Source organism: Leptodactylus fuscus, chromosome 6 (assembly GCF_031893055.1).
Source record: "Leptodactylus fuscus isolate aLepFus1 chromosome 6, aLepFus1.hap2, whole genome shotgun sequence".
NCBI lineage: Eukaryota > Metazoa > Chordata > Amphibia > Anura > Leptodactylidae > Leptodactylus > Leptodactylus fuscus.
This window is the reverse complement of record NC_134270.1, coordinates 82,614,528-82,630,867: the sequence shown is the minus strand read 5'-3', so window position 1 is coordinate 82,630,867 and position 16,340 is coordinate 82,614,528. Positions and strand designations below refer to the sequence as shown.

Here is a 16,340-nt window from a genome sequence, read left to right as displayed (position 1 = left end):
TAACCCCCATATATTCTTTGAATTCCCAGTGAGACAATGGCACTGTATAGCAGTAGCAAAAATTGTGGGTGCACATAACCCCCATATATTCTTTGAATCCCAGTCAGACAATGGCACTATATACCAGTAGTAAAAATTGTGGGTGCACATAACCCCAATATATTCTTTGAATTCCCAGTCAGACAATGGCACTGTATACCAGTATTAAAAATTGTGGGTGCACATAACCCCCATATATTCTTTGAATTCCCAGTCAGACAATGGCACTGTATACCAGTATTAAAAATTGTGGGTGCACATAACCCCCATATATTCTTTGAATTCCCAGTCAGACAATGGCACTGTATACCAGTATTAAAAATTGTGGGTGCACATAACCCCCATATATTCTTTGAATTCCCAGTGAGACAATGGAACTGTATAGCAGTAGCAAAAATTGTGGGTGCACGTAACCCCCATATATTCTTTGAATTCCCAGTCAGACAATGGCACTATATACCAGTATTAAAAATTGTGGGTGCACATAACCCCCATATATTCTTTGAATTCCCAGTCAGACAATGGCACTGTATACCAGTAGTAAAAATTGTGGGTGCACATAACCCCAATATATTCTTTGAATTCCCAGTCAGACAATGGCACTGTATACCAGTATTAAAAATTGTGGGTGCACATAACCCCCATATATTCTTTGAATTCCCAGTCAGACAATGGCACTGTATACCAGTATTAAAAATTGTGGGTGCACATAACCCCCATATATTCTTTGAATTCCCAGTGAGACAATGGAACTGTATAGCAGTAGCAAAAATTGTGGGTGCACATAACCCCCATATATTCTTTGAATTCCCAGTCAGACAATGGCACTATATACCAGTAGTAAAAATTGTGGGTGCACATAACCCCAATATATTCTTTGAATTCCCAGTGAGACAATGGCACTGTATACCAGTATTAAAAATTGTGGGTGCACATAACCCCCATATATTCTTTGAATTCCCAGTGAGACAATGGCACTGTATAGCAGTAGCAAAAATTGTGGGTGCACGTCATCCCAATATATTGTTTGAATTCCCAGTCAGACAATGGCACTGTATACCAGTAGTAAAAATTGTGGGTGCACATAACCCCCATATATTCTTTGAATTCCCAGTCAGACAATGGCACTGTATACCAGTATTAAAAATTGTGGGTGCACATAACCCCCATATATTCTTTGAATTCCCAGTGAGACAATGGAACTGTATAGCAGTATTAAAAATTGTGGGTGCACGTAACCCCCATATATTCTTTGAATTCCCAGTCAGACAATGGCACTGTATACCAGTATTAAAAATTGTGGGTGCACATAACCCCCATATATTCTTTGAATTCCCAGTGAGACAATGGCACTGTATAGCAGTAGCAAAAATTGTGGGTGCACGTCACCCCAATATATTCTTTGAATTCCCAGTCAGACAATGGCACTGTATACCAGTAGTAAAAATTGTGGGTGCACATAACCCCCATATATTCTTTGAATTCCCAGTCAGACAATGGCACTGTATACCAGTATTAAAAATTGTGGGTGCACATAACCCCCATATATTCTTTGAATTCCCAGTGAGACAATGGAACTGTATAGCAGTATTAAAAATTGTGGGTGCACGTAACCCCCATATATTCTTTGAATTCCCAGTCAGACAATGGCACTGTATACCAGTATTAAAAATTGTGGGTGCACATAACCCCCATATATTCTTTGAATTCCCAGTGAGACAATGGCACTGTATAGCAGTAGCAAAAATTGTGGGTGCACGTCACCCCAATATATTCTTTGAATTCCCAGTCAGACAATGGCACTGTATACCAGTAGTAAAAATTGTGGGTGCACATAACCCCCATATATTCTTTGAATTCCCAGTCAGACAATGGCACTGTATACCAGTATTAAAAATTGTGGGTGCACATAACCCCCATATATTCTTTGAATTCCCAGTGAGACAATGGAACTGTATAGCAGTATTAAAAATTGTGGGTGCACGTAACCCCCATATATTCTTTGAATTCCCAGTCAGACAATGGCACTGTATACCAGTATTAAAAATTGTGGGTGCACATAACCCCCATATATTCTTTGAATTCCCAGTGAGACAATGGCACTGTATAGCAGTAGCAAAAATTGTGGGTGCACGTCACCCCAATATATTCTTTGAATTCCCAGTCAGACAATGGCACTGTATACCAGTAGTAAAAATTGTGGGTGCACATAACCCCCATATATTCTTTGAATTCCCAGTCAGACAATGGCACTGTATACCAGTATTAAAAATTGTGGGTGCACATAACCCCCATATATTCTTTGAATTCCCAGTGAGACAATGGAACTGTATAGCAGTAGCAAAAATTGTGGGTGCACGTAACCCCCATATATTCTTTGAATTCCCAGTCAGACAATGGCACTATATACCAGTATTAAAAATTGTGGGTGCACATAACCCCCATATATTCTTTGAATTCCCAGTCAGACAATGGCACTGTATACCAGTATTAAAAATTGTGGGTGCACATTACCCCCATATATTCTTTGAATTCCCAGTGAGACAATGGAACTGTATAGCAGTAGCAAAAATTGTGGGTGCACGTAACCCCCATATATTCTTTGAATTCCCAGTCAGACAATGGCACTATATACCAGTATTAAAAATTGTGGGTGCACATAACCCCCATATATTCTTTGAATTCCCAGTCAGACAATGGCACTGTATACCAGTAGTAAAAATTGTGGGTGCACATAACCCCAATATATTCTTTGAATTCCCAGTCAGACAATGGCACTGTATACCAGTATTAAAAATTGTGGGTGCACATAACCCCCATATATTCTTTGAATTCCCAGTCAGACAATGGCACTGTATACCAGTATTAAAAATTGTGGGTGCACATAACCCCCATATATTCTTTGAATTCCCAGTCAGACAATGGCACTGTATACCAGTATTAAAAATTGTGGGTGCACATAACCCCCATATATTCTTTGAATTCCCAGTCAGACAATGGCACTATATACCAGTAGTAAAAATTGTGGGTGCACATAACCCCAATATATTCTTTGAATTCCCAGTGAGACAATGGCACTGTATACCAGTATTAAAAATTGTGGGTGCACATAACCCCCATATATTCTTTGAATTCCCAGTCAGACAATGGCACTGTATACCAGTATTAAAAATTGTGGGTGCACATAACCCCCATATATTCTTTGAATTCCCAGTGAGACAATGGAACTGTATAGCAGTATTAAAAATTGTGGGTGCACGTAACCCCCATATATTCTTTGAATTCCCAGTCAGACAATGGCACTGTATACCAGTATTAAAAATTGTGGGTGCACGTAACCCCCATATATTCTTTGAATTGCCAGTCAGACAATGGCACTGTATACCAGTATTAAAAATTGTGGGTGCACATAACCCCCATATATTCTTTGAATTCCCAGTGAGACAATGGCACTGTATAGCAGTAGCAAAAATTGTGGGTGCACGTCACCCCAATATATTCTTTGAATTCCCAGTCAGACAATGGCACTATATACCAGTAGCAAAAATTGTGGGTGTATATAGCCCCAATTCTATTGCTAGGGGACTTGCAGGGTATTTCTGAGGTGAAGGTGGGGGGGCACACCGTTGGAACGGGGATTTGGGGTGTATATATGGGGTATACGGGAATACACTGTCAGTGTGTTCCATTCAGGATCCTGGGAAAGCTGGGTTGCGGCGATTGAGCCCGTCAGTGCCACGTTACACTGACAAGCTTCTCCCTGGAATTGAAGTTATATGTAAGCCCAATATATTCTTTGAATTCCCAGTGAGACAATGGCACTATATGGCAGTAGCAAAAATAGTGGGTGTATATAGCCCCAATCCTATTGCTAGGGGACTTGCAGGGTATTTCTGGGGTGAAGGTGGGGGGGCACACCGTTGGAACGGGTATCGGGGGTATATATCGGGTATACGGGAATACACTGACAGTGTATTCCATTCAGGATCCTGGGAAAGCTGGGTTGCGGCGATTGAGCCCGTCAGTGCCACGTTACACTGACAAGCTTCTCCCTGGAATTTAGCTCTTATAAGAGCTGTTGTGGTTGTCTTCTCCTTCCTATCCTAGCCTGTCCCTGCCTACCCAGAATCTAAGCCCTAGCTAACTGGACGGAAACCTCCGTCCTCGGTGAATTGCAAGCTCAGAATGACGCGAAGCTGGGCGGCGCTGTTCTTTTAAATTAGAGGTCACATGTTTTCGGCAGCCAATGGGTTTTACCTACTTTTTTCAACGTCACCGGTGTCCTAGTTCCTGTCCCACCTACCCTGTGCTGTTATTGGAGCAAAAAAGGCGCCAGGGAAGGTGGGAGGGGAATCGAGTAATGGCGCACTTTACCACGTGGTGTTCGATTCGATTCGAACATGCCGAACAGCCTAATATCCGATCGAACATGAGTTCGATAGAACACTGTTCGCTCATCTCTAGTAGAGACTAACATTAAACAATAGAACTATTGACAACCTTTGGGAAAGGCTTTTCTGATTTAATAGATGAGAAATTTGGCCATGTGCAGAGAAAAAATACCATTGTTTTATTATTGTATATTAGTATTCTATATTTTATTGTTTTAAAGGGAATGTATAGTGTTAAAAATGCAGCCCTACAGCACCTGGAGTAAGATACTGACTACTTGAACAATGATTTCTAGATGGGCTGGCACACTCATGGGGCTCAGAGGAACCAATCTATCCAATATAAAGCTCTCTAAGCAAACAGCCAAAGTTACAATATGTCGAAGTGAAAGTGCCAAGTATGCATATAAACTCTGACTTCTGACTTTAATCGTACTTTGAACTGACACTTGCTTTTATACATTTAACATCTAAAACGCTCAAAAATTACCATTTTGGGGGTAAAAGGTGCATGCCCATGGTTTTTTAGACATGTTTTTATGTATGGTTATGTTGCAAAAAGCAATGGATTTGTAGTAAAATTTGCCCATTTTGATGGTTTGTAAGTTGTACAGGCTTATTGTTATATGGGATACAAATTAGTGGCTCTTAGAGAAGTTGAAAAGTGATGAAGAGGTGGATTTAAAAAAAAAAAAAAAACACCAAAAATTATCCTATGACGGGAGCAGATATGAACTCTTGTTTTGTGTTAAGAAGCTGTGGAAACATGTGTGACAGTGCATCAGAGCATAATTTGGTGGACCAGGCCACAGGACATGTCTCCCTGAGTGTTGGCAGTGGTGGTAGCTGTTTAGGAGTAGCAGCCAGCATCAGCAGCAGTGCAGTTGCTTAGTTAAATGTATTAAAGGCTCTGCCCTAGGGAGCACTTTTTGCTTTTCTTTTCTTTAATTTTCTGCATTTGTGCATCTTGAAACAGATATGGGTCAGTCTCCTCCCCTGGCTGTGCCGATGACATATCAAGGGGCCCCTCTGCATACAAAGGAGAGTCTTCCTCCTCTTCCAGTCTAGGAGTCCAAGTTCTTCTACCATATTGACTCTGGCCCAGATCCTCCTCCTCCTCCATCAACACAGGGTGATGACATTGACTAAGAGGTAGAAACTGCTCCTCCTCTTCTATCCTTTGTTGTATGAATGTAAGGGTTTCCTGTAAGATATACAGATCAGGGATCACATTGCTGATGCTGCAGTGAACCCTGCTGACAAATTTGCTGTCTACTTCAAAGGGCTTGAGAGGATGGAACACTTTTCTCATATGTCTCCAATCATGTATCACGAAGTAACACATTATCTCTTCATGTGGTCTGCTTCATGTAATAATCGTTCACCAACTTCTGCTGCTCACACGCATGTTTCATCATGTTTAAGCTGGAGTTCCAGAGTTAAAATGTGCAGATAAGATGGGCAGACCATTTGTGGCTGCAAACTGATCAAAGTGTTTTTTCTGCTCATGATAACCATCTCTTTTAAGACGAAATACAGATTAATTAAGCAGTGAATCACCAGATTCAAAACATGCGCTATACAGGGACATTGTGGTGCTATTATCGATGGCAATGCTGCCCAGTTGGAGATGGTGAGGAGTCATCCAGTGTAATACTTGCTGCAGGTTACAGTAAAGCAGCTCCTCTGCTGTGTGGCTTCTCTGAATCAAGCTCATTAATTGCAAAATTGCATGGCAGTACTTTGCCTTACAACCATGAAATGAGGGTGGAGGAGGAGGAGTGGAGAAGAGGAGTGAAGATGGTGGCAGGAAATGGTCAAAAGAGGAGGTTGATGGGCCCTGCATGGTATTAGAACTGGGCCTGTGCAATCAAGGTGCAACTAGCACCTGGCCTTGATGCATTTCTGGATTGTGGCCACTAGCGCTCAAAACGTTGATACTGCAGTCTATAACAGCCATGTATTTTCCTTGTCCATAATTGTTGCTACACATGTCAACAATGGTATGCACCCTTCTCCAAACTGAAATATTCAAGTAATGCCCCCCATTCTCCAATCCCTGGCAACATAAAGTATGGACATATTTCCTATTGAAATAATGGAGGTAACTTGTCTTCCGATGAGGTTGAACGCATGTCATGAGATAGTGGAACGCAGTGGAAACCACTAAGTGGTATGGCAGCCATTGTACTGCCAGAATCTTGGTCAGTTGTGAGTTAAGTTGCATATATGTTAGATGACTGGGGACATATTGATGTCTCCTGGCCACACATTCCCTTATAGATGACTGATGTTGGCATGGTAGAGTAGTAGGAGAAACAGTTGGTGATGATGACTAGCAGTAATAATAGCACCACATAGCCTACTACCTTCACTCCAATAGTTATCATGTTTTCCTCCTCTGCTTCCACACAATGCTAACTGTTCTCATCCAGCTCATCAACAAGAGAAGAAAGACCGCTGGCTAAGAGAGATAGATTGTTCAGCAGGTGCCACATAGCTACCAATGATCTGTGTCAGTAAAGAATGACAGTCCAGAAAGGACCTGTGGTAAATTATGTGTTATTTAGGAGGAAGAAAAGGAACATACAGAAGCCTGACTCAAGATCACATTACTCTCGGATTCAGTGTCCTCCCATGACTGAGATTATTCGGTTAAATAATTCAAAATTCAAAAACTTAATCTTCATTCTCAGGAAGTAAAACAATCCATCGTCTACTGGCTGAGCCACTAAAATCAGAAGCAGTGTTGGTCTCGGCGCCCACATTCTTGTTAATAGCAGTACTTGCACAATTGTTTCATCCTCCTCGTTCTTTTGTCTGTCTCCTGCCTTGTTTGTTTTCTAATTTTTTTTTTTTTTTTTAATGCACACAGAGAGTGCTTTTTCACATTAGCAGAGCATTCATTACTGTGTGTGTGTGTGTATAGTATATATGCATGCTTGCAGGTACAGAGAAAAACTTAAAATATTTTGTTCAAATTAACAGCAATGCTCCTTCACACTGTGTATCGGTCAGTCACAGATAACATTAGTGCAGACTAGACAGTCCTTAGCAAAACAGTTCTCATTAAAACACAAGTATGTTTAAAGAATGTGTATACAGTGGGGCAAAAAAGTATTTAGTTAGTCACCAATAGTGCAAGTTCCACCACTTAAAAAGATGAGAGGCGTCTGTAATTTACATCATAGGTAGTCATCAACTATGAGAGCCAAAATGAGAAAAAAAATCCAGAAAATCACATTGTCTGATTTTGTAAGAATTTTTTTGCAAATTATGGTGAAAAATAAGTATTTGGTCACCTACAAGCAATCAAGATTTCTGGCTCTCACAGACCTGTAACTTCTTCTTTAAGAGTCTCCTCTTTCCTCCACTCATTACCTGTAGTAATGGCACCTGTTTAAACTTGTTATCACTATAAAAAGACACCTGTGCACACCCTCAAACAGTCAAACTCCAAACTCCACTATGGTGAAGACCAAAGAGCTGTCAAAGGACACCAGAAACAAAATTGTAGCCCTGCACCAGGCTGGGAAGACTGAATCTGCAATAGGCAACCAGCTTGGATTGAAGAAATCAACTGTGGGAGCAATAATTAGAAAATGGAAGACATACAAGACCACTGATAATCTCCCTCGCTCTGGGGCTCCACGCAAAATCTCACCCCGTGGGGTCAAAATGATCACAAGAACAGTGAGCAAAAATCCCAGAACAACGCGGGGGAACCTAGTGAATGAACTGCAGAGAGCTGGGACCAATGTAACAAAGCCTACCATCAGTAACACACTACGCCGCCAGGGACTCAGATCCTGCAGTGCCAGACGTGTCCCACTGCTTAAGCCAGTACATGTCCGGGCCCGTCTGAAGTTTGCTAGAGAGCATTTGGATGATCCAGAAGAGTATTGGGAGAATGTCCTATGGTCTGATGAAACCAAACTGGAACTGTTTGGTAGAAACACAACTTTTCGTGTTTGGAGGAAAAAGAATACTGAGTTGTATCCATCAAACACCATACCTACTGTAAAGCATGGGGGTGGAAACATCATGCTTTGGGGCTGTTTCTCTGCAAAGGGGCCAGGACGACTGATCCGGGTACATGAAAGAATTAATGGGGCCATGTATTGTGAGATTTTGAGTGCAAACCTCCTTCCATCTGCAAGGGCATTGAAGATGAAACGTGGCTGGGTCTTTAAACATGACAATGATCCAAAACACACCGCCAGGGCAACGACGGAGTGGCTTTGTAAGAAGCATTTCAAGGTCCTGGAGTGGCCTAGCCAGTCTCCAGATCTCAACCCTATAGAAAACCTTTGGAGGGAGTTGAAAGTCCGTGTTGCCAAGCGACAGCCCCAAAACATCACTGCTCTAGAGGAGATCTGCATGGAGGAATGGGCCAACATACCAACAACAGTGTGTGCCAACCTTGTGAAGACTTACAGAAAACGTTTGACCTCTGTCATTGCCAACAAAGGATATATAGCAAAGTATTGAGATGAAATTTTGTTACTGACCAAATACTTATTTTCCACCATAATTTGCAAATAAATTCTTACAAAATCAGATAAAGTGATTTTCTGGATTTGTTTTCTCATTTTGTCTCTCATAGTTGAGGTCTACCTATGATGTAAATTACAGACGCCTCTCATCTTTTTAAGTGGTAGAACTTGCACTATTGGTGACTGACTAAATACTTTTTTGCCCCACTGTAGAGACGAAATTGCTCTTGCACAAATACTGTCAGACAATATTAGATGATAAGCAATGAAAGGGTTAACTGTATGTGTAAGCAGAAGAAGCACAAATTCCCCCAGTCACTGAGTCACTGTCTATGAACCTTCCTAAGCTATATCCCTGAAACCTAGCACTAATCTGCCTGTGCAATTTCTTGATTCTCTAACTATTGCTGGAATTGCTATTGCTTTTCTGAACTGTGCTATAGTTGATAATGCAGTGAGATGGATCTCATCTTTATTTGCATATCCACCATTACCGCAACAGCTAAATTTTGATCATCATGCTTTTAGACTCCATAAAATATCAGCACTGTTAGGTCCACCTAGCACCTTCTATTGGCAGACAGGCAATCAGGTGTGGCTACCACATCATAGACATGTGGAGTCATTGCACATGTATATACTGTTTTTCCTAGTCAAACACTTGACAGCAGCCATTTCCTCATAGGGTGGTCAGTTTTGTTCATCTGAAGCGAATCGCCATTTTTTTAGTTAATAAATGAATAATTTCTGACCAGTTACAGTTCAGTATGTAGCCAAATAAATAGTTTTCACATGTGCTTAAGTTGCCAACCTATGGATATGTTACCGTATATCTCTAAAGTTGACTTGTATCCTGTGAGAACAGAATAATCAAGTATATTGAAATTCAATTTGAATTTACTTTTATTGTGGGGAAGGGGTTTGTATCTGTTTATGTACAGTACTGGGCAGACTATTTAGGTCTAACAGTTGTGCTGCACGTGTAGTGCACTTACTACTAAATCTATGTTTGACTAAGTACAGCTTTATTTGTAGTTTTTATAAAAGTAATTTATTTCAGAAGTTATATCAGTAAGTATGTTATGTTTTATCACCCTTGCTTCCACTAACAAAGGTATTTCTATTTCTCAATTTTAAGGTCCAGGAGGTTCCAAGTTCACAATTGGCAAGTCCATCTGGTTGCTGTGGGCTCTTGTATTTAACAACTCTGTTCCAGTGGAAAACCCAAAAGGCACCACAAGTAAAATCATGGTTCTCATCTGGGCATTCTTTGCAGTAATATTTCTGGCCAGCTACACTGCCAATCTGGCTGCCTTCATGATCCAGGAGGAGTATGTGGATACTGTGTCTGGACTCAGCGATAAAAAAGTAAGGGATTAAACATTTGCTTTGTTGATCTTCATTAAATTCACACAAAATTCTGTATATCACAGTGGTCTAGAATTTTCATTACGGAGAAAACTAGTTTAAATAAGCAGTTATCAAGAGGATATACTTACAGACACCGATAGCTGTTAAGACTATGACCAAAGAAATCATAGAGATTGTCAGACATAAATCATCTCTCTACAGATTGCAAATTATAATCTTTGTAAGAGACATATCATTTAAGAGTCTAAAATTCAACATATTTTAAACTGTTCTTTTCAAAAATTGTATTTTTTTATATTGTATAGTCAAAACCCCCCTCCCCCCAAAAAAACTGATTTATACTATACACACAGAGACATACGCAGATACACATTTTACTTTACATTACCTTCTCTATCTGGGCCAAGACACTGATACAGTCACAAAATGTCATGTACACTAACTTCTCATCATTCGCCTCCCTGTCAATGCCACCACAGAGAAATTGTGTCCGCTTTTAAAATAAGGGTGTGACTGGCACCCTGGTGAACCTACAGGAAAGGGTCCCAACCCAGAATATATATGAGAATAAAAGGATCCTGGTAGGGTAAATTGTAATATCACAGATATTTTTTATTTAACTTATAGTACAAATTGCACTGTGCCACACGTGGCTATACAGAGTATATACGAGAACGTTTCGGCAAATTCTGCCTTCCTCAAGCTCGTAGTATGGGTCGGAGTATAGAATAGGCTCCAGATTGGTAGGGTGAATGTCTCCTCCTGTCAGTGTCCTGTCAGGCAAATGCGGGTAATGACCGTATTAGCGTGTAAGATATACTCCGGTTGTGGTGTGCAACATGACCTTATCAGCTCAAATGGGTCCCTTAGGATAGGGGTACACTAGAGAGTTGCTGTGCTCAGTGCACTGTGCTTGTCCTACTCTGGTCTGTGGCATGTAAATCAAATGTAAGTAGGGGTAGTGGTGAGTAGTGGACAGCAGTTGCGGCCTCCTGAGGGTCTCCAGTACAGATGTCCTTGTTTGCGTGGCCCCGGGCGGGTTGCGTTGGTGGCGGTCGGGAGCCTCTGCACAGTGCAATTTGTACTATAAGTTAAATAAAAAATATCTTTGATATTACAATTTACCCTACCAGGATCCTTTTATTCTCATGTGTCCATTTTTGTTCCACAGCCTCTTTTCATAGAGCTCTCTTTTTCTACATGTTGAACAACTGCTGCATTTCCCATTAAAAGGTTAATTTTCTCCTTTCTGACAGTGGAAGGCTTTGTATCATAAATCTTCACCTGTCTGATTCCAGTGTACCAGACAGCAGGGTTAATAAATTTGTGATGGACATAGTACCAACCATAAAAGCAAATCATAAAGTGGATAACAGAAGATTAATCTGTCCTTGAGTGTGGAGATAACGTCTATCCTTAGGGAGAGACCACCTTCTCAGGTGTGTGGAGACTTATAGCCATAGTTGCTCCACTGCAAGGGAACATGGGAAGAATATGCAAATCTGTCTCCCAAGATGTAAACAGGGAGACAGTGCCTCTGTTATGCTGCCCTCTATAGCAAGCACCCTGAACAACATGCCCGACTTCCCAGAAGTCTTCACTGCATGATGCGAGGTTATAACCAAATCAATTTCTCAGCTACGGACGGCACCATTTCTGTCTCTTTGGACTTCATCAGTGCAGCCTAGAGAGAATTGATTTTTGGCTGTATAAGTCTCCACACACCTGAGAAGGTGGTCTCTCCCTAAGGTTAGACGTTATCCCCATAATCTGGTCTCTCAGCCTCTCACTTAAACCAAATCAATTCTCTCTAGGCTGCGCTGATGAAGTCCAAAGAGACAGAAACAGTGCCGTCTGGGGTTGCTAGGTGGGGTGGCATAGACACACAAGTCCAGTTTCTTTAGTCCAAAACAAAGGTAGAGTTTATTTTCACTCAAAAATATAGTGCAGCAACAAAAGGAAAACAATACAAAAATAAATACCTGCCCGGCTAGTCTCTAACTGAACATAAGAATAGGTTACCTCACCTAGAGTAACATAAATCCAAAAATATGACCTCTCTGTTTACTCTCCAGCCGCACTCTGCCAAAGTGTTGCTGCTGGAGAAACTTCTTAAGCCTCCTTGACGAGGAGACTCTCTGCAGCTGAGTCGCTGCTGGAACGTCCCCAAAGTGTGGACTGGAGGGGGGGTGGAATGACAGGTCCCACTACCAACCTACCTGACATTCCTAAAAATCCAGCCCAATACTTAGCATTTACCAAAATGCTCAGGAGATGAAAGTTGTCTGCCGAGAACAAACATTCCTGGAGTTTTCTCATCTCACCCACCTGAGTAGTCTGGGTGAGATGTACACCCCCTCCATTACCTGACCAGCCATCGGCTTACAATATATATATATACTAGCTGGTACCCGCGACTTCGTCTGCGGTGGTTGTAGCAGTGGGTATATACAGGCGCGGGTAAGGTTTTCGTACTGTGTATAAGGTATGGGATATGAAATGTAACTTTGTATCTTGTTGTTGCTGTAATTCAGAGAATACGTGAGACTTTTGTGTTGGATGTAATTTGTATTTGAGCTGCTATATATACGGTGTTGTGAGAAACTTTACATAGTGACTTTGGGACAGAGGTATTTGAAGTTAACCCTTTCCCGCCGATGGCATTTTTTGATTTTGGTTTTTCGTTTTTGACTTCCCTCCTTCTAAACCCCATAACTTTTTTATTTCTCCGCTCCCAGAGCCATATGAGGTCTTAATTTTTCTGGGACAAATTTTTCTTCATGATGCCACCATTATTTATTCTATATAATGTACTGGGAAGCAGGGAAAAAATTCAGAATGGGGTGGATTTGAAGAAAAAATGCATTTCTGCGAATTTCTTACGGGCTTTGGTTTTACGGCGTTCACTGTGCAACCAAATTGACATGTCCCCTGTATTCTGTGTTTCGTTACGATTCTGGGGATACCAAATTTATATGGTTTTATTTACATTTTGACCCCTTTAAAAAATCCAAAACTATGTTAAAAAAATTTTTTTTGAAAAGTCGCCATATTCTGACAGCCGTAACTTTTTTATACGTCCGTGTACGGGGATGCATAGGGCATCTTTTTTTGTGGGACCGGGTGTACTTTGTAGTTCTACCATTTTCGGGAAATGTTATTGCTTTGATCACTTTTTATTCAAATTTTTATCAGAATCAAAACAGTGAAAAAACGGCGGTTTGGCACTTTTGACCATTTTTCCCGCTACGGCGTTTACCGAACAGGAAAAATATTCGTATAGCTTTGTAGAGCGGACGATTTCGGACGTGGGGATACCTAACATGTATGTGTTTCACAGTTTTTAACTACTTTTATATGTGTTCTAGGGAAAGGGGGGTGATTTGAATTTTTAATCCTTTTTATTTGTTTTTATATTTTTTTTACTTTTTTTAAACTTTTTTTTTGCATTTATTAGACCGCCTAGGGGTATTGACATGGGTGGGCGGTGTCGCGGATTGTCAGAGCGGTGGGGGTCGGCAAACATGGCTGCTCCGGAGCGTTATAGAGCGCCTCCTGGAGTATCGTTAAGGTGAGGGGCAAAGTGGTAAAGTATATGTATATGTGATTGTGTGGGGTTGCTGACCTCTGCTGTAGAGGGCAATATGAATTTTGTGGCTTGCTATGGTCCAAAGTGTGTGAGATTGCAGAGATGGTGGTGTGAGTTTGGGTTTTGTGGGGTTCCTGGCACAAACGTATATGCGCTATTGTGACGAAAAGTAGCCTATTGCGCAATCGGGTGTATTAACTATGTTTGTGGAAAATTTCAGCCAAATCGGTGGAGCGGTTTTTGCGTGATTGAGGAACAAACATCCGAACATCCAAACACACACAAACTCAAAACCCACAAACTTTCACATTTATAATATTAATAGGATATATATATATATATATATATATATATATATATATATATATATATATATATATATATATATATTTATTTATATATATCTGTCAAGATCTGCCACGATATGTTCGTAAGTATGTACTGACTATTTTCAACATCTCTTTTGAGTAAGAAATAAGGGATGAGTAAGAGGGTTGGATGAATTGAATTTTAAAGATCCTTTGTTTTTACATGTGATAATAGTATTAGACATGCTTGATAGTTTCCTCCTGCAGGCAAGTATCTGGAAGTAGCATTGGAACTGGACAGGAAAAATATAGCTTGTCTTCTAAAGTATATGCTTTCTTTGATATCAGTTTTTTGGACAGAGTCTGGAAGCAGCTTGACATTAAAATGTCAGAGGGCCTTGCAAAAATTATCATGATTTGACAGTAAATATCTAAGGTGGTGTTTTTAAATCAAAACCCCATAGAAATTTAAGATTCCTTCACAGAAGCATGAATGCAAAGTATAATCTTATAATTTTTATAGTAGTGTTATAGGAGAGAGTATGAGAAGTGTACATTGTCCATACAAGATGGTTTGATGTGAGTACGATAGAGGTTCCTCATATGTAGAAGATTTTTCAAATGATTCCCTTATAGCAGACAGGATGGAATCCATCATATTGTAATAACAAAATATCTAAACTATCCAACATATGTGTCTGTGTATTTTCATATAATTGTTTAGTATTTTTGCATGTATATACATGAAGACAAATAATTGAAAAATTAATAAGATTTTTTTTTATTCCATATCTATTTCATGTGCTTTGTGCTATGATTCACTGCTATGTTTGTAAGTAGATCATTTCATCAACCAAAGAACGGAGCTATTTTGATGGGTTTGAAATTGTGGTAAGTGAAAACACAAAAGTGATCATTATCCCAGGTGAATCAAGCTTATTCTCAACCGAGAACTGTTGGCTGGTGAAATGTAATAAAACTAGGAACAGTTTGACAATTGAGACACCATTAACACATTGTTACTAACTGGGCAAGAATAGTTTCCGGTATGTTTGACTAAGCCAACTTGAATCCGCATGACATCATCCGTTAACCAGACATCTGGCTGATGATATTGTAGGCAGAAGAAAAAAAAGCCTATCATTAAATGTGGCCTCCATTGTCAAATATAGCAATCCAACGTAAAAATGTCATGACCTCAGCGCCAGTGAACAGGTGCATGCTGATGATACAGACATCTCCTTAATGAAACCACATGATAGCAGCGTTTCCATTCAGTGGTTAGTCATTCTGAATTAAAAATACAAATTACCATCAATTGATCATTGAAAAGAATGCTTGAGTCACCAGAGCCGGAAAAATCTACAAAAATATATACCATATAATTGCAAGACACTTGTACGATGCTTCTTTTTATATATACCTTTCAAATGTCAGTAAATCAAGGCCAGAAATTACTAGAATATCTTAACCCTGTTGTTCTGTTCGGTCCTATATGACGCAAAATGAAATTTGAGACCCTGCAGATTATTTATTATGCGGATCTGAATCTTGTGATTAATTGACTTTTCCTCATTTGAGGGGTTCTTACTATGAGCGTTGTTTTTTGTTTGCTTTTTGCCACACACTGATCGTTACACTTGGACTGTTTACTGAGTCAATATGACCCGATAACATTTTATACTGATCAATAGGCCACTAATTAATTCTTTCTGCAAAATGTATTTGTTTTCCTGTGTACTTCATCTCAGTATTCAAAAGGGTGGAGGTTTCACTATTCTTATCAGTAAGCAAGTACTCAGGTAGGTGCCCATTCAGACAATACATACCGAGTAAGCCAGCAAAGTACGTCATCAAGATATGGACACTTTGTGACAGCAAAAGTTCATACATTGTAAATGCTCAAGTGTATACAGGAAGAAATCCTGGAGAAAGAGCTGAAGAAAATCAAGGTATGCGAGTTGATTGTGATTTCACTCATGGACTAAAAGGACAACATATCATATGTGACAACTTTTTCACATCCTACCAACTGGGCCAGATGTTGCGAAAAAGACAACTTACCAAGCTGGGTACTATAAGGAGAAATAAGCCACAACTGCCGCAAGGTATCCTTAGTAAAAGAGATGTCTATATTTCTACTTTT

The 16,340-nt window shown here is 40.1% G+C and overlaps 1 protein-coding gene across 1 annotated transcript in view; it reads left to right on the top strand.

The window, feature by feature from the left end:
* The window catches only part of GRIN2D (glutamate ionotropic receptor NMDA type subunit 2D), a 721,729-nt gene that overhangs the window by 619,267 nt on the left and 86,122 nt on the right, over positions 1-16,340 (top strand). Inside the window, exon 14 of the mRNA XM_075276758.1 lies at positions 10,065-10,294. Within this exon, the coding sequence (XP_075132859.1) occupies positions 10,065-10,294 (230 nt within the window). The remainder of the gene's footprint in view (positions 1-10,064; positions 10,295-16,340) is intronic.